General features: G+C 40.2%; 2 protein-coding genes, 1 long non-coding RNA gene and 4 pseudogenes across 10 annotated transcripts; 1 reads left to right on the top strand and 6 right to left on the bottom strand.

The window, feature by feature from the left end:
* Nucleotides 1–3,513: 3,513 nt before the first annotated feature.
* LOC147933948 (uncharacterized) lies at nt 3,514–9,165 on the bottom strand. The gene is made up of 2 exons (XM_087472403.1): nt 9,060–9,165; nt 3,514–8,578 (listed from the first exon to the last, which is right to left on the bottom strand). Exons 1-2 carry the CDS (start codon nt 9,163–9,165, stop codon nt 6,975–6,977), a joined length of 1,710 nt encoding a protein of 569 aa, XP_087328529.1. The 3' UTR covers nt 3,514–6,974.
* An 83-nt stretch (nt 9,166–9,248) lies between these two features.
* Nucleotides 9,249–10,167, bottom strand: LOC147933947 (uncharacterized; annotated as a pseudogene).
* Nucleotides 10,089–10,882, bottom strand: LOC147933946 (uncharacterized; annotated as a pseudogene).
* A 1,186-nt stretch (nt 10,883–12,068) lies between these two features.
* LOC147933945 (uncharacterized) lies at nt 12,069–18,860 on the top strand. Of its 7 annotated transcripts, XR_015572419.1 has the most exons (8): nt 12,120–12,319; nt 12,428–12,476; nt 12,575–12,626; nt 12,696–12,775; nt 12,868–13,025; nt 13,136–13,222; nt 13,534–14,031; nt 14,224–14,545. It is a non-coding gene; the product is annotated as an uncharacterized LOC147933945 (long non-coding RNA). The 7 variants fall into 7 exon arrangements; XR_015572420.1 differs by lacking the exon at nt 13,534–14,031 and having other exon boundaries at nt 12,069–12,319; XR_015572424.1 differs by lacking the exons at nt 13,534–14,031; nt 14,224–14,545 and adding an exon at nt 18,722–18,860 and having other exon boundaries at nt 12,123–12,319.
* On the bottom strand, nt 15,574–16,721 carry LOC104727977 (uncharacterized; annotated as a pseudogene).
* Nucleotides 16,665–21,363, bottom strand: LOC104723410 (disease resistance protein RPP4-like; annotated as a pseudogene). The gene is made up of 6 exons (XR_015572418.1): nt 20,775–21,363; nt 19,602–20,683; nt 19,192–19,500; nt 18,552–19,033; nt 17,953–18,447; nt 16,665–17,757 (listed from the first exon to the last, which is right to left on the bottom strand). The product of XR_015572418.1 is annotated as a disease resistance protein RPP4-like (transcript).
* On the bottom strand, nt 21,279–22,646 carry LOC147933944 (uncharacterized). Its single transcript, XM_087472402.1, has 3 exons — nt 22,356–22,646; nt 21,903–22,298; nt 21,279–21,599 (listed from the first exon to the last, which is right to left on the bottom strand). Exons 1-3 carry the CDS (start codon nt 22,644–22,646, stop codon nt 21,279–21,281), a joined length of 1,008 nt encoding a protein of 335 aa, XP_087328528.1.
* Between the last annotated feature and the right edge of the window lie 617 nt (nt 22,647–23,263).

Raw genomic sequence — 23,263 nt, 5'->3', positions numbered from 1 at the left:
ACCACCTATAAAATATTTCGGTAAGCAAATTAAACCAAATTTTGTCTCTTTACTTTCACTTTGATGTAGTTTTTTTCACCACTAAAATTTGTAGTGACAGTTTGTTTAACCATTAAAATTGTTTATTAAAAAAATATTTTGGATGAAAAACTGAGGAAAAAATATCTACACGATTGCCATAGGTTTATGACCAACCCAACAAATTTTGAGAAATTAAACGACAGTTAAAAGAATAAAAAATTATAACCACGATGATATAGGAGTATTAGATAATATATAGATATAAAATATAAACTAAAATCAAAAAATCAAAAAATATTACAACATAAGAAATTTAAAATATTTATTTTAAAAGGAATAAATAAATAAAGATCTTACATATCTTTAATTGAAAGATAAATAAAAAAGAAACTCAAAATAATATAGAAAATTTTATTTTAAAATATCACGAATTTTTAATAAAAAAATCAAATTTAACTAAATAATATAACTAAAATCATGGTTTATATTTTTTTCTTTATTGTTCATGTTTTTCTAGCGTACTTAAGATTTTGATTTGATATGAGAGACCACTTAGTATACATCTTTATATAATAAGATATATGCTCTATTTACTTACGGTGATAGGTAAATATTTTCTTTTTGCTTTTAGATTAGTGTTTTTTTGTTTGGCAAATATTTTTTTAACTTTATTTTCCTAGCGATTAACCTAGACATTTGTTAAAATCTAAGATCATTAATTTGACACATTTCGCAATCATGTTAAGCAGTAATCTGGACACGTGTCGATATCTTATTGATACAATTGACACGTGTCACGATCTCGTTAATGAGTAAAAATTTTATTTTAAAATATCACGAAATTTTAATAAGTAAATCAAATTTAACTAAATAATATAACTAAAATCATGATTTGTATTTTTTTCTTTGTTGTTCATGATTTTCTAGCGTACTTAAGATTTTGATTTGATATGAGATACCACTTAATATACATCTTTATATAATAAGATATATGCTCTATTTCCTTACGGTGATAGGTAAATATTTTCTTTTTGCTTTTGGATTAGTGTTTTTTTTGTTTGGCAAATATTTTTTTTACTTTTTTTCCTAGCGATTAACCTAGACATGCGTCAAAATCTAAGATCATTAATTTGACACATGTCGCAATCATGTTAAGCAGTAATCTGGACATATGTCGATATCTTATTGATACAATTGACACGTGTCACGATCTCGTTAATGAGTAATTTTGATATCAAACTTTATATAATAAGATTATGGAATGCTTTGAAATTAGTGAAATAATTTGAAAGTTTAGGTTACAAATAAAAGTAAAATTATCTTTGAAATAATAATAAATATATATGAGATATTATTAAACATGTATAACTCTGTTTAAAAAAAAAAAAAAAAACACAACCATAAAAAAAAAAATTATATATATGAAAAAATTTAGGTTATTGTATAACGTTGGATATTGAATATTAGATTACTGAATTAAAGAATTTTAGGTTCGGCTTAAAACAAAAGATTTGTGTCAACTAAACATGATTTGTTATGTTTAGTTGTCGAATAAGAGACAAATCTATATAAGTAAGTTCAATGAACAGACACAACTGGGACGTGCCCGTGATATTAGGCATTACATCAACAAGTGAACTATTTATTTTGTTCATGATTATGGCTTTAAGCCGAACATTTCCTGGTCCCAAACAACACAATTTAAACATACGAGAGCATCATAAATTAGAACAACTTGAAATAGATAATAACAGAGGTTCCATCCATACATCATTCGAGATACCAAAGTACCCAGAGTTTTCTTGCCACTCGGGCTTTCCTTCACACAAACCTACTTCTAACCTACTACTTTTCTTCAAAACTTTGATCCCAATCTCCAAAATTTCTTTTCATAGCTTTCTCCTTTGCAGCTCGCACATCTGAAGTTTCAAGCTCATAGCCATATTTACTCTTTCCACCACTTCTTCAACTCTGCAATTGTTTGTGTGGGATATCAAACTTCAGTCTCCTGCTATCTACTCCAGCAACTTGATACAGATGATCAAGCAATTCGTTAAACTTCGTCTTTCGCTTAAAGGAGGGAATGGTTCCCGATAGTTGTCTTGTCTCCTTTGAAGCAGCCTGACATAACTGAATACTCACATACAAAAGCAGCAACGCAGTTAAACCTGAACCAAACTTCATTCCTAACTCTTCCTACTAGAGCCAAAAAGGGTGTTTAAATTGGGCATGAATGAATGAATCCCAAGGAGCTCATGCTAATTCCCATATCTCTTCTCACTTACTCACTCCACTCCTCATCCGCTTGGTTTGGAACTCATTTTGGATCATCGCCTATATAGATAACTTTTGTGGGGTGAGATCGATTTCGAACTTGCAAGCTGTAAAAAACAGTTTAAATCAACACAAGTTGCAGAGACAACTTCATAGGTGAAGAAAATAAAACGATCTGATCTTAACTCATACCAAGACGCTTGAGGATGTCAGCGAACGCATTCTGGCAGGGAAATAGCAAAGCTATTGTTAGACTTAGATATCAATTTATCTTCTGAGACACATAAATTCCACCACTTTCAAGATATCAACAACTGCATTTCTCAACTCTTCATCACTAGGAGGCTCCTTGGTTTTGTCATTTACTAGATCAAACAAACACAGATAAACAAATGGCGTCAGAAAGATATATCAGACTTGATAACGACACTACAATACTTCCTGTTTATGAATCTAAGGAACCTTCTTTTAATAAGTAATTGAGTTTGCTCTGAATTCTAGCGTTGACTAAAGCTATCTTTTGTATTGAATTTATCCTTGCCTTTGGTAAATTCGAAGTTAATATTGAAATTAGAAACAATACAATGCAACTACTAATCTTTATACCGATTTTAGTTCAGTTTTCATTCATGATTCTTGGTTTATTAAGACTGTCAAATCAAATTCAGGATGAATCGAGTGTTAGCTCAGGGCACAGCAAAATGCAAAACTAGCAAAACGCAAAACTCTCGTTGATTTTCACAAACAAAAGCAGCAACACAAATGTCTTTGTTAAGACACTAGGATGTATAACCAAAACCGGTTCAATCATACTTGCCGAAAGGCCTGAAAGTCAAAAGATACTACATAATCACCAATCAGTTAGCAGAATTCATGCAAAAAAGCTCTTCAGGTTTGACTCAGTTTCGTACCAAATCCATCTAACGGGTTCAGATTTTCGTCTTACTAGTCTGAAAAGTAGTTTTGCAATTGGACTTACCTGTTACGTTAGGTGGTGGCAGAATGACAGGTGGAAACAATGTTGGAACTCCAGAAGCTTCTGGCCAAGCTGATACTTCCGGAACAGGAGAAGATGTGGCAGCATAAGTTTTGTATAATCGGTCGAGAGTGTAACAGTCGTCTAGATACTGTAAAGGGTTGATTCTCAGCTTCTCGCAGACTGCTAGAGCGTGCAGACACGTGATAAGTTTAGATTAGTAAAACTTGTAAAGAACACAATTTGTAAAAGAGATTTCTTTATTGATAGATAACGGTAAACAAGACCAGAGTTTTATTATAAGGAGTCTCTCCCTCCTACCTTACAATCCTCTACCACTTTCTTGATACCCTTTTTCCTTTCCTCCCCTTTTACATTTATACTACTCCTTTATTCTTATCCACGACAATGCCGTTAGACCATGTGCTAATAGCCAAGTGACAGCTAATTAACCCAACGTCCTTATTCCTAACCATAGTAACCTGCTTAACCTTGATGACTCACTCCTATGATTACCGCTTCACTGCTCAAGGATTTCTTGAAGCTTCTAGACTTTCCCACCTCATCACTTGTCAATCTTTTGGGCCTTGTTTCTTCTCTTGTATTGATAAAGGATCGGAACATGATGGGCCTCATATGTATCAATACCCCCTTCTTTAAAACTTACCTTGTCCTCAAGGTTGAAATGAGGAAACTGCCCTTTGATAGTTGACCTCCACTCCCACGAACATTCAAAATCCGGCAACCCTTTCCATTTGATCAAAACTTCAGATTGTCCTGACACAGGATGGATGCGTGAACCTATCACAGCCTCTGGTTCCGCGTGTAACACTCCGTCGTGAGTAAGTTGCTCCGGAATTGATGCTGCTACCACGTGTCCTCCCACTGCTCTTTTCAACTGAGACACATGAAACGTCGGGTGAATTTTGGCTTCTGGTGGCAACTTCAAACGATAAGCAACCTTCCCCACCCTCGCTTCCACCCGGTAAGGTCCGTAGAAACGCGCTGACAGTTTCTCGTTTATCCTTCTGGCCAGAGAACGTCGACGGTAAGGTCTCATTTTCAGATAAACCATGTCTCCCACTGCAAACTCTACTTCCCTTCTGTGCTCATCAACCCTCCCCTTCATACGTTGCTAAGCTTTGTGCAAATGCCCTTTGATTATAGCCAGAGTCGCATCCCTCTCCTGCAACTGTTTCTCCAAGTCTGCATTCGAGGTTGAGCCTGTTTCATATTTCACCAACGCTGGAGGCTCTCTTCCATAAACCGCCTGAAATGGGGACATTTGTATTGCTGAGTGATAAGAAGAATTGTAACACAGCTCAGCCCAAGCTAGGTATTGTGCCCATGTTCTTGGTTTATCTCCTGCAAAACACCTCAAGTAAGTCTCAAGGCTCCGGTTGGTCACTTCTGTCTGCCCATCGGTTTGAGGGTGGTACGCGGTACTGAAACACAGTTTGGTGCCTGCCAATCTGTATAGTTCCTTCCAGAAATAACTGGTGAAAACCTTGTCCCGATCAGAGATAATCGTCCGGGGAAACCCATGCAGTTTGATCACCTCCTGTATGAACAAGTGAGCCACCTCTGTGGCAGTGAACGGATGTTTCAGCTTCAGAAAATGGGTGTACTTGGACAACCTATCCACTACCACCAGTATTGAGTTATAGCCTCCAGATTTTGGCAGCCCCTCTACGAAATCCATGGAGATGTCCTCCCAAATCTTCTCTGGAATGGGCAAAGGCTGAAGTAAGCCTCCAGGAGCCAGTGTCGAGTATTTGTATCTTTGACAGACCTGACATGCCGCCACATGTTGGCATATGTCCTGCATCATTCCCTCCCAGAAGAACAAATCAGAAATCCTTTTTTGAGTCTTCAAAACTCCTCCATGGCCTCCCATCTTGCCATCGTGGAATTCTCGCATAATTAATCCGGTGATAGGAGACGTCTTAGGGACCACCAACTTCCCTTGCCTGAGCAGTCGTCCTCGGACCAAGGAAAAATCCGGGTGAGAGTCTGCATTCTTTACCAAGTCACGAACAATAATCTGCAGGTTTGGGTCTTTATCCACTGCAGAACAAATTTCCTCTAATTGTATTGCAGCAGGAACCAACAGAGCAAATAATGTAGAGGCCACTTCTTTGCGAGAGAGAGCATCTGCCGCCTTGTTTTCCAACCCCGGTTTGTAGTGAATGTCAAATTCAAACCCGAGCAGCTTTGTAAGCCACCTTTGGTAATCCATATTCACTTCCCTCTGCTCCAACAGAAACTTGAGACTCTTCTGGTCAGTTCTTACCACAAAACGTCGTCCCAATAAGTAATGCCTCCACTTCTGTACTGCGAACACGATGGCCATGAGTTCCCTTTCATATACTGATTTGAGTCTCTGCCTCTCTGTCAAAGCATGGCTGTAGTAAGCAATAGGCCTATCCTTCTGCATAAGGACCGCCCCTAACCCCGTTCCTGATGCATCTGACTCCACCACAAAAGTCTCCTGGAAGTTTGGAAGAGCTAACACAGGCACTGTTACCATAGCTGTCTTCAACTTTGTAAACGCCTCTCTTGCCTTCTCTGTCCAGACAAACTGGTCCTTTCTCAGCATTTCTGTCAAAGGACGAGCTATCTCACCATAACCTCGTACAAATTTGCGGTAATATCCTGTTAACCCCAAGAACCCCCGTAATGCCTTGATATTGGTCGGTTCTCCCCATTCGTTCATGGCCCTTATTTTGCTCTGGTCAGCCGACACTCCCTCTGCTGATATCACATGTCCCAGATACTCTACTTGAGTGCTCCCAAATTGACACTTCTTGTGGTTGGCAAACAGCTCCTGTTGGTGAAGAACTTGCAAGGTCTTCCGCAAATGCTCTTGATGCTCCTCCTCAGTCTTACTGTAGACTAGTATATCGTCAAAGAACACTAGCACAAAACGTCGTAGGAATGGCCGGAACACGTCATTCATCAATGATTGAAATGTGGCGGGTGCATTGGTTAGCCCAAAAGGCATAACCAAGAATTCATAATGGCCATCATGTGATCTGAAAGCTGTTTTTGGCACATCCTCTCCTTTCACCAAAATCTGATGGTAGCCAGAACGCAGGTCAAGCTTGGAGAACACTCGAGCTCCCTGTAGTTCGTCTAACAGCTGGTCAATCATGGGAATTGGGTAGCTGTCAGGAACAGTAGCTTTGTTGAGCGCGCGATAGTCCACACAGAATCTCCAACTGCCGTCTTTCTTCTTCACTAACAAGACAGGACTGGAGAAAGGGCTCCCACTTTCCCTTATGATCCCTGCTTTTAACATTGTTGCAATCTGTTTCGCAATTTCCTCCTTCTGCGCATGAGGATATCGAAACGGCCTGACACTCACCGGTTCTGTTCCTGTCTTAAGTGTGATTGCATGCTCCTTGCCCCGTGAAGGTGGTAAGCCTTTTGGTTCTGCGAAAACTTGCGCAAACTCCTCAAGTAGGGCTCTGTACTTAGCTGGTGTTGTAGCACAACCCTCCTTTTCCTCACTCTGTACCCTTCTAAACTCCACCAATATGCCCTCCTCCTCCTGACTTAGTGTTTTCCATAGGGTTTTGAAGGATACAGCTGTGTTGGCTAGACTATGGTCTCCCTTGACAGTGACAATTACCCCCTTAATGAAGAAACGCATCACCTGCTCCTTCCAGTTTACGGTCATATCCCCCAAAGTCTCCAACCACTACATTCCTAAGATTACGTCTACTCCTCCTAGTTCCAACGGTAAGAAGCTAGTGATAAGAGTATAACCTGGTAATTCCAGGGCTACTTCCCGACATACTCCAGTCCCGGTTACTGTTAGCCCTGTTCCCATTCGAACTCCATAATCCTGAGTCTTGCGGGTTGTGATGCCCAGCAAGTGAACCATCTTCTGTGAGAGGAAATTGTGCGAAGCGCCGCTATCAATCAGGATCTTTACCTCACACCCTCTAATTCTTCCCCTCAGCTTCATGGTTCTTGGGGACGAAATCCCCACAGCCGAATTCAGAGATATTACGGCACATTCCGTCATTGCGCCACCCCCGTCAACTTGCTGTCCTTCTTCTCCATCAATCATGGACCCGACATCCTCCATTTCCTCACCAACGACCAACACTTGTAGCTCCTTCAGGCGGCACTTGTGACCCACGTGGAATCGTTCGTCACAGCGGTAGCACAACCCTTTTATTCTTCTCTCGTTCGCCTCCGCATCTGTCAGTCGCCGGTAAGGCGGTCGGCGGCCACCACTAGGTTTATCCTGCGACATGTGTTTTTCCCCCAAAGGACGAGACGATGTCGTTTGTTTTTCATGAGAGTTATTCGTCTTGTGGTTGGACGAAAATACCCCCCCCCCAGTAAAACTTTGACTGCCACGTATGGTACTTCTCTCCCCCACGGTTCGCAACGTCGTCTTGTTGCCACTTCCCGACAAACCCTCCTCCGTTGCTTCGTCGGACCACTCTTCCACCTTTCTTGCCATCTCCATCATTTTTTTAAGGCTCCGGGGCTCGAACATCTTAACTCCCGCCCGGATTTTAGGTTTGAGTCCAATCATAAACGTCATCTCCAAAACCCTTTCTGACAGCTCCGGCGCGTTTGAAGCTAGCGCGATGAACTCCTTACAGTACTTTCCGGCTGACTCGTCCTGTCTTAGTAGTAACAATCTTTCTCCTGCACACAGATCATGGGTTGACGCAAAGTTCTCCAACACTCGATCCTTCATTTGCTCCCAACTCAGAAATGGGTTTCGATCTCGCTCCCAACGGTACCAGGTTAACGCTTCGCCATCAAAACACATTCGGACAGCCCTGAGTTTTTCCTCTTCCGTAAACTCCTCCATCTCAAAGTACTGCTCCACCCGCTGCACCCATCCCTCTGCCCCTTCTCCATCGAACAGAGGAATCTCGATCTTCCTTGTTAGTGGTTCATTCTTCTCGGAGGTTCCACCTTGGACTTGCGTCTGTACCGTCGCCGTTTCTTGGCTTGGTGTGAACAGACGCTGAACGACGTTGGTGGGGTTGATCGTTGTCTCTGATGCTGGGTTTTCTTCTCCGGAAGGCTTATCCGTGACCCATGACCTTCGTTCTTCTCCCATTAACCTTTTCTGGATCAACTCTAAGATATCGAGCTTCCCCATTTGTTTCTCCATCACGTCGAGTTTTTCGAGTTGTTTCTTCATCCCCTGAACGTCCTCCTCCAACGCGGTGATCTTTTGAACATCCTTCTGCAGATCCGTAACCATCTTTTCAAGCTCATCCATTTTCTTTGTTGGCATAGCGAAAACGTGTTCCCAAAAATGGCACTGCTCTGATACCAAATTGATAAGTTTAGATTAGTAAAACTTGTAAAGAACACAATTTGTAAAAGAGATTTCTTTGTTGATAGATAACGGTAAACAAGACCAGAGTTTTATTATAAGGAGTCTCTCCCTCCTACCTTACAATCCTCTACCACTTTCTTGATACCCTTTTTCCTTTCCTCCCCTTTTACATTTATACTACTCCTTTATTCTTATCCACGACAATGTCGTTAGACCATGTGCTAATAGCCAAGTGACAGCTAATTAACCCAACGTCCTTATTCCTAACCATAGTAACCTGCTTAACCTTGATGACTCACTCCTATGATTACCGCTTCACTGCTCAAGGATTTCTTGAAGCTTCTAGACTTTCCCACCTCATCACTTGTCAATCTTTTGGGCCTTGTTTCTTCTCTTGTATTGATAAAGGATCGGAACATGATGGGCCTCATATGTATCAACACGGAAACTTCTTTGATTGAAACTTACCACACGTGCAGGTGCATTCATTCAGCCGAACGATCCATTCATCATTCTCTAACGGCATTATAACGTGAGTGATGGAATCTGTCATTAACTCTTCGAGCTTGTCCATGACGGGGTTTGGTGTACATAACTCCGCGGATAACCCAACCACTGCTATCACAAAGACCCGTGTTGAAAAGCAATCTCATCTCATCAAACAGAAGCAGTACGGTTGCTGTCACTGGCAGAACAAGAGACTGAAAGCTTTCGCAAATTGCAAACACATTTTCTGTCTCGATCGTCATAACTCTGTATCTTCTCCCACTGTCATGAGCCAGAGCCCACTGACTTTGAGGGAATTGGTCTAACCATTTCCGAGCTACTAAGTTCTTGTTTTCAATGTCCTTCATGTAGGAATCAAATTCTTCCTTCTGATTCGTGGATCCAGCCTCTTCCACAAGGCTCTTCAGGTAGTCATCTTGAAAAACATCATGGAACCTGAAGCGGAAATAATCCAGACAGAACCTGTGATAAGCCCAGGGTTCTTGCCAACGGGACCCAGGTTCGTTAATAACAGCGAGTATGTCCGGGTGGGGACTGGAGATGAGGCCAAATGACTGTCTTTCCTTTGTGTCACCTTCTCTCTGATTTCTGATTTCAGTGAGAAACCAACGCCAACTACCTGAAGACAGTTCTGTGGTAACCGCAAATGCAAGCGGGAAAGAGCAATCATCAGCTTCCATTCCTGAGGCAGTCATCAACTTCATAGGGTACTTACCGTTCAAGTCTTTAGTGTCCACTATGATCAGAGGTCTACAGTGTTGAAAACCTTCGATGGACGCCCAAAACACACCACGAAAGGATGCAAATTCAGGATTTGGAAAAAGATCGTATTGCCAGTCCACAAGTAGCCCATAAGATGAGTGAAACGCATCCATCAATTTGGGTAATACTCTGAAACTCCGATCCCAATCTCCAAAGACTTTTTTGATCACTTCCTGTTTTGCTGCTTGCATTTCTGAAGTTTCAAGCATGTCGCCAAATTTTCCAAAACACACTTCTGTCTTTAAAACACAACCCTACACGCAACTCAGGATCATCAACCCACAAACTGGACAGAGGCTACGGATTTGAAGCACTTGACTCCTCACCTTTACTTAAGCCCGCATTCGCTGATGCCTCTAAATCTGACACATTATTTGCTGTCAAATTAACAACCTGCTCCACCCCATCCAAACCTGAGTTTGCTTCCATCATTTCTCTATCTTCATCTCCATGAGTGCTACCGTTTCTAAAAGCAGCATCTGCTCACCCGTTATTGGTATCCAATCCCTGAACCTCTAACCCATGGTATAATTAAACAGATGGAGGATGTGTCACAGAACCAGTAGCTACTTGCGGATGTTGGGTTCTCTGTCTTTTCAAGGAACTAACCGGACTCTCCAATGGAGATGAACAAGCAGCAGGATCATTAACTCCATTAGATGTCGATTTCACTTCCAAATACAACTCCACATCTTTAATAGAATGATGATTGCTTGGAACCTCAAGCATAGCCTCTAAACTAGAGTCGTTCACCACGGGGAAAGGTACTACGTAGAGATATGTAGTGTAACAACGACAGGTAAACCTACCAAAGATTTCAATCTTTGATCTCTGCTCATCTAATCCAAAAATTGGATAAAGGCCATTCAAAAATGTGCTTAACTCAGTCTTACCCCTAACTCTGATCTTCTTAGGCGTAGATCCTTCATAGTATACGCCATCAGGACCATACTTAATAGAACCATTCGAGTAACACAACACCGTAACCTTTTCTCTCAAGGTTTCCATCGCCATGAGCACAACAGTCCTGCAGTGAATTCAAAGAAACTTTTTAGGCCTAAACTCGTAACATACAAAAACCCAAAACTCCATATCTAAAAGGAAGGCTAAAGCATTTTATGGATAGAAACAGATAAACCCATTCAGAAAACATGAACCCTAAACACTGATACTCAAGCTAATGGCGCACCTGGAAAATAAAAAGGGGGGAATTTTTCGAAATGGGAACGCTTGGATTTCTCAGAAAAAAGCAGTAATTTCACCGTTTCTTCCGGTGATGTGACGCCGATGAAGACCAAAAGCTTGGATTTTTCAGAGAAAGTAAAAAAACTCGCTCACGAATATAAACATTTCGAAAAGTACAATTGGGCCGAAAGAACGAAGCCCATTAGAGTTTAGTCCGTTCAAAACAAAAGTTCAAGATTCCCGCCTAAACTTAACGTTCATGTCCCAAAATCTATATTTCTTGTTTACAAAATCTATAAATCAAATTTTTATTTTCTATTCGATTTCTTCAATTTGCAGATAAAAAACTTTGTTAAAGAAGTTATACCTCAGAGACGTTAATTGGGAAAGAGTTCGTAAAGAAGGAGAGGAATCTAGTTTGTAAGGATGGTTTAAGAACTTATAATAAAGAATAACTCTCTTTATTCATCACCAAAGAAAATAACTCAAAACTTTGGTGTCTCTCAATCTCTTAAACACAATGTCACAACTCAACACAACTCAACCTAGCTTTTTATATCAAAACACATATTCTAATCCTATGAGGAAAACACCAATATTTAGATAACTCCTAAATATTATTTGAGCTTATCTTCTCTTGAACTTTATCTTCTCTAATCATAACTTAGGAAGTCTTCCTCTTCAAGCTTATCCAACATTCTCCCTCTTAACCTTGAAGTCTATCTTTTTCAAACCTTCAACACCAATGAGATCTCTCATCCAGAAAATGTCACCGTCTCTTTCTTTGTGTTTCTTACGGCTCTGTTCTCTCTTATGCTTGCGTTTTGTCTTTTTGCTTTGTCCCTCTTCCTTTAATATCAAGTCATCGCCGACTTGGATACATGCTTCAGAATTGGGCGAACATCTCTTTAGTCCAAGAAGAGAATACCATAAGCTTAATTTGAATGGGCCAGGAAATGTGATTAAAGCCCATAACTTCACAATCTCGCTTTTGTCAACTTCAACTTCTTTCTTCACAAGTCCAGCCCATGAACCTTTCTTCCTCTCTTTCTTCTCCAACGATGGAGACGATCCGACGAGACTCTTCTTCTCCAATGACCAAAAATTGAACGCTATTCTGACGACGACAACTCCGGTCACCTCCATGTTCACCGGAGACTTCTCCGACTCTACACCCAACACCTAAGAATCCTCTAAGGCTTCTCTTTACCCGACGAAGCCGCCGTTTTTCTCTTCCTCCATGGCGAAACCGAATACTGATCTCTGCAACTCCGGTACCTATCAAACTCTTCTTCATCTCTACTATGACGACTTCAGTTTGATTTCTTCTGAGATTACAAATTTTCTGAAGTTTTTCAGAATTTTGATTCTTCATTTGACAGCTTCTCGGATGAACAAACGTGTCTTCTTCTTCTTCTTTGATGAGCTTTGGTAACCTTTGAAACAGTGATCATCTCCTTCACACTTTATCACTTACGATTTCATAAACCCGTGAAATCATGTCTTTGATTTCACTATCCTCCTCACAGAAACTCACCTGGAACCGATCACTCTCCTTCACGGCTCCAAAAACTCCTCTAGGTAACTCCATGAACCCATTAAAATGGTACCTGCGGTGTATATACGACACGTTATCTTCTTCTTTGCTAGTGAAATCAGATGCAAGTTTCTACCACAAATCCTTGTATCTCCGGTGATTCCTCTATCACCATTACCCTCTGTACTCTCAGGTATTCTCAAGCTCCTCTTACCAGCTCTTTTTTTTTTTTTGTTTAAAGTATGAAATATTGACTCTTGATTCCCTGATTTTCTTTCTCGGCAGCTTCTCCGTTGAATCACCATCCGTGTTCTTTTGCTGCTCCAATATCTCCTTATTGCAATTCCAGAACCTTAACTAATCCACTTCCTCGGATTCTTTTACCACTAGACACTCCACCTGAAGCTTAGAATTTCCTTCTCATAAGCTTCAGAACTCCACAGGTAACTCCATTTCTCCTTCTCTTTGTGTAAACAACTTGTTTTTCTTCCTTTCACATGAATCTACCTCACATAATGAACTCACCTAAATCTTTTCTTCTCTTTTCTGCGAGGTCATTGACTTACGGGAGTTACCTGGAGTTGCTTCTTCAGTTAGTGGATATTAAGAAGCTCACAACCACGCTGGAACTTCATACTAGGTACCACTTCCTTCTGAACAACTTCTCGAATCTCGCTTGTGTGAAACTTTGGTAGTGTCACGTCCTTTTTGTGAAAAACTCTTCTCCTTTTGTTCTATCTCAAATCTCATTTTAGTAACCATAGAACACTTCTGTAATGATCTCCGAAAGGATTTTTCTTCTTTTCTTTTGATCAAACATTTATCACCATCACGCATATCTTTCTCTTCTTCATCATCATTGATTGTGTGTCTCAATAACACATTAATCCAAGCAATGACACAACATGAATTTCAAGCCTCAAATTCTTCTCTTTTTTCTTATTATTTCAGCAGCTGTAGACTCAAGATACGAACACGATCTCTTTATTCGCTTATATGAACTTTGCGAACAATTTCTTCTTGAAGCCTTCCAATCGGATTAGTGGTCCACAAACACACGTTCCCATCAATTTCCGAAAGGATCTTTGAGATCCTCTGTCTCTCAGAAGCATCATTACACAATAATTTTAACTCCTCTTTTTTGTACTCTTTCCGGGACTGATTTAATTTCAACAGACATTGACCCAAATTTCCAAGCAATCGAAAAATCTCCTTCCTTTCTTCATCTGTTATTGATTCACGGTCTCTGTACCAGTTGTAGTCTCTGTAGCAGCTCATGTTGCAGATGTGATTTTTCCACCATAAACAAAATAGGAATCTGAGTTTGAAGGCTTTCCCTTGAATCCAAGACCATGTCCATCTGTTTTCCCAATGTTCAGAAGATGATCCAATTTGTCTGTACCACTATTAAGAAATTCTTTTGAGTTTCTTGAAGTCCGATTCTAACTTGTAATGCTTCTTCTTCTTTCTCTATTGCATACTTTTGTGCTTTAACAATTTGAATCTCTAACATGGCTTTCTCTTTAGACAGCACTGAATTTTCCTCAATCAATTTAAGCCAATGCTCATACAATGCTTTGTAATTTCCAGCAAATTTTTCATCACCGATGCTTCCTGTCATGCTCTCATTTTCTCTTGCAGGTTTTGCTGCAGTTATAGGTGCTGCTGTAGGAGTTCTTGTCATATAGCGAGAATATCCACTACTAGTAGCCCCATGTTCTTTTGTCACAATTGTCATATTGCACCGAAATCCAAAATCTCCTGTACTTCCTGACCTTCTTGATGTATCCTGATTCAGATCAGATTTTCTTGACATACCTTTTGATGCATACAGATCAGATTTCTTTACCCATATTTGACTACGATATCCATTCTACGAAAATTTTCCTTGACGTCTAAGTTTGTATACTTTTTCCCAGTACTTGTAGCAGTAAGCTCTTATGTGTCCTTTCTTTCCACAAAAGTAACATCCAGTTTTTTTTTTATTGTATTACTCTCTGATTTGTCTTGTACTTGTTGAGCGACACCTCTTGACACAAACTTGATTTGTCCTGTGTTAGATCCTTCTTGTCCAATATAACCTAATCCTCGGTTAGACTTCTCTGTTCTTCCATAACTCAAGATTTTATCAAGTTTTTTAGTCCTAGCAAACATGTGAATCTTCTTGTATTGTTGATCAAGCTCTGATTGTAGTCGGGCTATATTTTCCTTTTCATTACGTAAATCCTTCTCTAGATTGTCTACTTTAGCAGCAAGAGCCAGCTTGTCTTGCATCAATGTCAGACTCCTTTGATTGATTTTCTTCTCATCCTTCAACTCATTCTGCAGTGATTCAACAAGTGAATCAAGGCGGATTTTTTCTTTTACCAAAACTTGATTCTCCTTTCCAATATTAATCAGTGCCTCACGAACTTCCTTGTAGCTTTCAACAAGGTCGTCTTCTTGTTCTTCTTCTAAATCAGATTTTGAAATTTCTTCTCCTTCTGAAAGATCTTTTCTTCCTTCCTCCTTTGTTTTTTTGATAACATTAATATCTCTCATACTTTTGATTGTAATCGAAGAAGCTTTTCCTTCTCTTCTTTTAGTCACAATGGCAACTTCCATCATAATTCTCTCTCACGATCACCGAACATGTTGCTCTGATACCAAATCTAGTTTGTAAGGATGGTTTAAGAACTTATAATAAAGAATAACTCTCTTTATTCATCACCAAAGAAAATAACTCAAAACTTTGGTGTCTCTCAATCTCTTAAACACAATCTCTCAAACTCTCTCTCAAAACTCATAGCTTATGTCACAACTCAACACAACTCAACCTAGCTTTTTATATCAAAACACATATTCTAATCCTATCAGGAAAACACCAATATTTAGATAACTCCTAAATATTATTTGAGCTTATCTTCTCTTGAACTTTATCTTCTCTAATCATAACTTGATTAGGAAGTCTTCCTCTTCAAGCTTATCCAACAAGGAAAAAGTAGATAACAAATTACGTTATACAACCTGAGCTGGATTACTCTTACTTCTCAGACATCAAAAGATACTACATAATAACTGATCAGTTGATATAATCAACCAAAATGCCCTCCTCGGTTCAACTCAAATCCATCTTTCAGCTCTTCTTCTTAGTAGCGTGGGGAGTTGTTTTGCGTTTGGTACCTAACGACACGAACTACAGCAGGAAGCAATCTCGGAACTCCAAAAGCTTCTGGCCAAGCTGATATTTCTGGAGCAGGAGAAAAAGTGGCGGCACAAGTTCTGTTTAACCGTTGAAGAGTGTAGCAGTCATCCACATACTGCAAAGGGTTGAACTTCAGCTTCTTGCAGACGGCTAGAGCATGTAAACATGGGAACTTGCAGCGTTGAAACTCGCCACACGAGCAGGTGCAGTTGCTCAGCAGAACTATCCATTCATCCTTTTGTGATGGAGTTGCCACCTGAAACGCGTTGCAAAGTGAGTCACGGAAGATGTCCTGAATTCTTCCAACTTGTCCAAGACAGGTTTGGTGTACACATCGCCGCAGTTAAGTGAACTACGTCTACAACTAAAAGACTTGTCAAAAGAGGATCTCAGCTCATCAAATAGAAGCAACATGGAACCTGTCACTACATGATCAACCAGACCAAATGCTTTGCAAACTGCAAACAGAGATGTTGTATCTATCTCCATGATTCCATATCTCTGACCATCATCATGCACTAGTCCCCACTGATTTTGAGGGAATTGGTCTAACCATTTCCGAGCTTCGGGGTTGTCTTTCTCAATGTCCTTCATGAAGGAATCAAATTCTTCCTTCTGACTCGTGGATCCAGCCCGCTTCCAAGTAGTAGTCTTGAAAAACATCGTGGAATTGAGAACGCAGATGACTCAGACAGAACCTGTGATAAGCCCAAGGTTCTTGCCACAAAGACCCTGTCTGCTACTATTTGGTCTGGTAAGTTCGAACATTCTTCAGATGTTCCTGATGTAATCTGCATTCTATTAAATAGTTCACCCTATGGTATTGATTTTGGCATAATTTTGATCCAAAAGGCATACCAGCTTCCGCTTCTTACTAACCGCTGCACGCAAACTTGTCCCTTGTCGCTCGAGAGGATAAAAGGATGCGGTGTACGACTGTTGAATGTTTCTCCATCTCCAGATGATGCTGCTAGAATCTCTAGCCACTTGGGCTTTTCGTCTTCCTTTGGTAGTGAAAAAGCACAGGAGGATGTTAGACCTTAAATGTAACATGATCCACCTTACATGAGTCCACGTCAACGTAAAAATGATGTACACTGCTTTTGCCTCTGAAGTACCAGCGCACTCCGATGTTTCCAGAACGATCATTGGGCTCAGTAGGAGGTTCAAGCATGATGCAAGCCTTGAATCCCCAATTTTGTTGAGAAAGAGAGCTCTGAGGTAAAGAGATATCTAGGGAACTTCCACCAGCTTGATGCGTGAAATATGTTGGCACTTCTCTACCAGGTAAGATGACATAGTTGAAATCCGATTGTATGATGAGTTCCCGCGTATCGTGATCCAAACTAAAGCAATTATAGAGTTCAAGACCACTCATTGGATTGAGGAAGGAGTGAGATACAATCTGGAGCGATTCACAATTCTTTGCACACACTGTTAAGATTGAATACGGCGAGTAAAAGCGTTCGCCACATAGATATATTATTGGAGGATTTAGTTGTACTGTTGCAACCATACTTGCACTACCTAATGCTGTGACTCCTCCACAAACTGAAAAGTTTACCACCGTAAGACTTCCCAATTTAAAAACGTTAGGAGAAACGTTTTTTAACCTTTTGCAACCACGCATCATTAGAGTAGTGAGCCCATAGAAATTCTCAATCCAAGAAGGAACTTCTTCATTTGAAGTGTAGTCTAGATAGAGCAGTGAAATGCTTGTCGAAATCTGAGGAAAACTTCTCAGCCGTGAGCATCCACTGAGATCGAGGTGATAGAGAGATACCAAGTTAACATCATTTGGAAGAACCTCGAGCCTAGTGCATCCTTTCATGTTCAGCTTCTTCAGTATGTTGAGATTCCTTATTGAATAAGGAAGAATCACCAAACTTTCGCATTCGGTTAGATCCAAATACTCGAGATTGGTGGCCTTAGAAAGATTTGGGATTTCTTTCAGGTTTTCACTTCTTGACAAATCCATCTTCCTGAGATTTCTAAGCGACTGAAACAGAAATAAAACATACTGTTATCAATTAGCAAATTTTGGTGTTAATTGATTTTTGTAATGCAATTATGTTAAGGTTATTGAACTTGCCATAGTATAAGGCTTTACTAAAAAAAATCTACTCTTAACTAAGTCTGCTGGTCAAACAAATCATATAGCTGAATAATATTAGCAAAGATTTTACGATAACTTTAACTGGACTCCTACCCACAACTTCACAAGCTTGCTACCTGGCATTGTGAGCTCAACGAGATATTCTGGGTGAAAAATAGAAGGCATATAATTCATTGGACAGTCACTCCAAACAAGTTCAGTGAGCCCACAAATTTCACCAATAAAGAAACAGTCTTGGTCCTCTTCTATGGCAGTTCCATCTAGAAAGAGCCTTGATATGTTCCTTGAAACCCGAGGAAAACTTCTCAACCTTGTGCATCCACTGAGATTAAGATTATTGAGAGATACCAAGTTGACATCAGTAGGAAGAAACTCGAGTTTTGCACATCCACTCATGCGCAACACCTTGAGTTTATTGAGATTCTCAATGGAGGAAGGGAAAAAAACCAAAACTTTTGCAATCGTTGAGTTCCAATCTCTCAAGATTAATGGCCTCTGAAAGATCTGGAACTTCTTTCAGGTTTTCACTTCCTGACAAATCCATATACACGAGGTTTCTAAGCGACTGAAAGCAGAATTGAGAAAAGAATGCATTAATTGAAATTTGAGGTGAAGAAAAGAGACAAACTTGAATACAAAACCTAATTATGAAACTTTAGAGAAAAATACTTGGACTCCTTCCCATTGCCTTTCAAGTTTGCTATTTCTCATTGTGAGTTCAACGAGATATTCTGGATGAAAGTTGGAAGGCATACATCTCATGGGACAACCACTCCAATCGAGGTTAGTGATCCCACAGATATTCTCAATGCTGACAGAATCTTCTTCTTCTATTGCAGTTCTTTTAAGAATGAGCCCGAGATGTTTCTTGAAATCCCTGGAAAACTTCTCAACCTTAAGCATCCACTGAGATTGAGGTAATCAAAAGATCCCAAGATGACGTCATTTGGAAGAGTCTCGAGTTTTATGCATCCCTCCATGGTCACTTTCCTAAGTTTAATGAGGTTTCGAATAGACGAGGAAGGAAGTGTAACCAAAGATGCACATCCCCAAAGATTCAATTTCCCGAGATTTATGGCCTTTGAAAGATTTGGAATTTCTTTCAACTTTCTAGACCCGTCCAATCTTAGCTTCTTGAGATTTCGAAGTGGCTGTAAACAAAATACGGCAAAAGAAACACCACAAATTCAAAATAATTTTGAATGAACCTTTAAAACTATAAAACTAAATGTAAACATTAATAGAAATTTCTACAATGTAAAAGCTAAGTAAAATTGGTTGAGAGTAAGAAACAAAAACATTAAAGTACCTGGATTCCTTCCCACAGCTTCTCAAGCTTGCTATTCTCCATTGTGAGCTTAACCAAAGACTCTGTCTTAATGTTAGAAGGTATACCCTTCAATGGAAATTCGTCCCAATATAGCAATCTGAGTTTACGGGGAAAATAAACGAGGCCTCGAGGTAAATCCAATACCCCTTCACTAGTCTCTCGTGACCACTCCTTGTAAATTTTTATAAATTGGAGATTACGCATTCCTTCGAAAGAATGTTCATCTATCAACACTGGCTCATGGATTTCTGATGTGTTAAAATATATGTCTAACACATGTTCTGTACCCTGAAAAAAATCCCCCCAAAAGAAAGACAATATCTTAAGAAACATTCTATGAAATTTTCCATATAGAGTTAGACATGTCAATCATATGCAGAAGAACTCACAGTGTTTTCCGTAAATAAATTAATAATATCCTTAGCATCCACCAAGAATCGACGTTTTCCAGGATTGTGAATAGACTCTGAACGAACAATTTCTTTACCTAACTTCTGTAGCAAGTTGTGCATCTGAACTGTTTTATGCAGTGGTGTTATACGTATTAGGGACTTGTCAGCAAGCATTTTAATCCCAATGTTAACACTATCTCCAATCAATTTTTTGATATAACTGACTTTGTGACCATTGAGTAAACACGCAATGTAAAGGAATAAGTCTTGATCTTTGCTATCTAACTCATCGTAGCTAATTCTTAAAGTTTTCTCTATTTTACCATCTAGACCATTTTGGAGCCTAGGCAGCATCTGCACCCACTCCTCCTTGTCCTTCCCTCTTAAAGAAGAACCTAAGACCGATAGACCCAAAGGAAAATTTCCGGAAAGGACTGTAACTTCACCAGCTAGCTTCATGAAATCACTAGGAGGAGAGTTTTCACCAAACGCAGATCGACAAAACATCTGCAGAGCCTGATTTTCAGATGGGAACTCCACCTCATAAATAAGATCAATACAATGAGACTTGAGAAGCTGCTTATCTTGAGTGCACAACGATTCTGCTCCCTAATCCAAACCATCCAGTTTGTCCCACCAAGGTCTTTATCATCTCAAGATCATCCACATCGTCAAGAACGATAAGAACTTTCTTGTTCTTTAACCTTTGTTCCACCGCACCTAAATGCAAAATTTTGATGTCCTTTTGACATAAAATTTCTGATAAAAACCGTTCTTCCCAACACAGCTTCATGCCATAGTCGTTTCGGTTGGTTCTTTTATAAGCTACGAAAGCGCAATGGTGGAATTGAGTAGAGATTTGAGTAAACAAAGCTCTTGCAATGGTAGTCTTACCAATCCCCGAAGGTCCTACAATCCCAACCATTCTAGCTTCTTCAGATTCCAAGCACAACAATGTATTCAATCTCTCTAAATGAGCTTCAACACCAACAAAATCACCAAAATCACTCGATGGTGGTGTTATGAGCTTATTGGAAACATCATTGGCAATTTTTTCAATCATGTTTGCTTCATCACACCTAAAAAAAAAATCAATACTCAAATAGTCAACAAGGAACACTCTACAATCGCAGTCTTAAGCCTAATCAAACAAAATATTCGAAACAATACCAGTTTCGAGAATCCTCTCCAGCCATATTAGCCACATCAGTGAGAGTTCTTATCCACCTTTGTATCTCATCGTCTGTTTTTCCCTTGCATGTCTCTTCAAAGACCTCGCCAAATACATCGCTCTGTTTTCTAACTTCGGAAGGATCAACGTTGTAGAAAATTGGAATCACTATTTGATCCAATTCCTTGGAACAGTGGTGGATCTCAACCAATTCATTCAAGCACCAGGTGGAAGCAGCATACTGGTTAGAGAAGACGACGATTGAAATCCTTGATTCTTTAATCGCCGATAAAATCTTAGGGGCGATCGGGCGGCTTCTCTCGATCCCGTGGTCGATGAATGTATTGATTGATTTGCGGTTAAGCTCCTTGAGAAGATGGCTGAGGAATGATTTGCGGACATCTTCGCCGCTGAAGCTCGGAAAAACGTCGTATCTCCGGCTGCCAGAAGAAGAAGCCATAGAGAAGAGATACTAAAATTCAAATTCTCAATAGCAATCGTTCTCAACATTGAGATAAATCAGTATTAGGCATGGAGAACAAGACCTTTTGAATTTCATCCCCCGAAACTTCTCTCGTAAGTGCGTGACTGTCACCCTCAGAGCAACGGTACACTAACAAACTCTCCAGCTTTTCCACTGTAACCCCCTCAAAACTGCTGGGGATAGCTTGTAAAAATTCCCTAAAATGCCGTTCTGCCTCTACTTTAATGTCATCCTCTTTCACTACCACACGTCCATCCGGACACTGCACTTCTTTGATAATGTTGTGTGCTTTCCTCAATGAAGCCGCCTTGTGAAAGGTTTTGTTATTACTATCTCCCACCTGCAACCAATGCAGCTTTGACTGCTATTTAAGATACTTCTCCTCCAGACTAGCTAAAAAATTCCATCTCGTATAAGCCACATTTTCATCCGCCATAGTCTGCGGAGAAGGATTCAGCAAGTTAGCTTGTTGTTTCTGACATAAGCTGTCGAAAGCCTCCTTCTTCATACGCGCAAGATTTCCCAACCTGTTGCTTCGCTAAACCTCTCAACAGGGGCTTGAGCCCTTTTAACTTCTTTGAGAAACGGAATAATGTGGATGTAGACAAAAACAGAGTTTCTGTTCGCGCCAATAGTTACTCACAAGTGGCAGAAACTCCTCCATTTCAACCAACACATTAACAAACTTAAACGGTCTACGCTTTTGAATAGGCTCAACCCTTCCCTGTACCTTAAGGCGACAGTTCAAATGATCCGAACAGCCCCCTGCAGCAAACACAGAATAGCTATGTGGGAAAAAATTGTCCCACACTGCATTCACCATGACCCGATCCAATTTTTTGAGAATTAAGTCATTTTCCCGCTTGTTGCACCAAGTGAAAAGGGGTCCATGAGAAGCAATATCCACCAACGAACAGTGATTGACAACAGCTTGGAAATCACGCATCCCCGCTGTGATCAATGGACTACTATCAACTCGAGAACGTTCTCCAATATCAAGAGTTTCATGAAAGTCACCCAAAAGAACCCATGGCTTATGCTAGAACAAAGGGGAAGCAAAATGATCTCTTAGCTCCTGCCATAATGCTTTCCTTGCCTCCATCGTATGCAAAGCATACACAAAAGAGCAAAAGAACTCTTCCGATTGATCCTCTAACTTCACCGAACACGTAATTATCTGTTCACTCTTGTAAAACGGATCCACCTTCACGTTTCCTCTCCAAAGCACCCATATGCGACCTCGACTACTATGTTCATAGTTTTTCATGACCGACCAGTCCGGAAACAATTTATTTCCCAGCGTAAGAGCCTTACCTTCTTTCACATGAGTCTCCAACAAACAACCAAACTGATAAATCTCCTGGCCCTGATGATAAATCTCCTGCATCCGGTTGAGGAATTTTCATGCCTAATGATAAATCTCCTGGCCCTGATGGCTTCACTGTTGAGTTCTATAAAGCAACCTGGTCTTTGGTTGGTAAAGAGGTTGTTTTAGCTGTTCAATCTTTTTTCGCAAAAGGTTTTCTGCCTAAGGGTCTAAACGCCACTATTCTTGCTCTCATACCAAAGACCTCGGAAGCAAGGCAAATGAAGGATTACCGACCTATTTCATGTTGTAATGTGTTGTATAAGGTTATCTCTAAGATCCTCGCCAATAGACTTAAAATAGTTCTCCTGAAGTTTGTCTCTCCAAATCAGTCGGCGTTTGTTCAGGATCGGTTATTGCTCGAAAATGTGTTGTTGGCAACAGAATTGGTGAAGGACTATCATAATGACTCTATATCTAGTCGCTGTGCTATTAAGATTGATATCTCTAAGGCATTTGATTATGTCCAGTGGTTGTTTCTGTCCAAAACTCTCACGGATGTGCAGTTCCCGCCTTTGTTTATTCATTGGCTAATGCTTTGTGTTACTACTGCTTCCTTCTCGGTCCAGGTAAACGGTGAACTTGCTGGCTTTTTCAGAAGTACACGAGGACTTCGCCAAGGCTGCTCTCTATCGCCG

Source organism: Camelina sativa, chromosome 11 (genome assembly GCF_030686135.1).
Source record: "Camelina sativa cultivar CO46 ecotype springtype chromosome 11, ASM3068613v1".
NCBI lineage: Eukaryota > Viridiplantae > Streptophyta > Magnoliopsida > Brassicales > Brassicaceae > Camelina > Camelina sativa.
This window is presented reverse-complemented; position numbering and strand designations above follow the sequence as displayed.

What these genes read in the sequence shown, in the direction of transcription:
- LOC147933948 (XM_087472403.1), bottom strand. Translation starts at nt 9,165, where the DNA reads ATGGACAAGCTCGAAGAGTTAATGACAGATTCCATCACTCACGTTATA. An exon ending in TGAATGCACCTGCACGTGTG is followed by an intron (nt 8,579 to 9,059) that starts GTAAGTTTCAAT and finishes ATTTGGTATCAG; the next exon opens with AGCAGTGCCATTTTTGGGAA.
- LOC147933944 (XM_087472402.1), bottom strand. Translation starts at nt 22,646, where the DNA reads ATGCAGGAGATTTATCATCAGGGCCAGGAGATTTATCAGTTTGGTTGT. An exon ending in ATGCTTTGCATACGATGGAG is followed by an intron (nt 22,299 to 22,355) that starts GCAAGGAAAGCA and finishes CCTTTGTTCTAG; the next exon opens with CATAAGCCATGGGTTCTTTT. An exon ending in TGGAGGAGTTTCTGCCACTT is followed by an intron (nt 21,600 to 21,902) that starts GTGAGTAACTAT and finishes CATTGGTTGCAG; the next exon opens with GTGGGAGATAGTAATAACAA.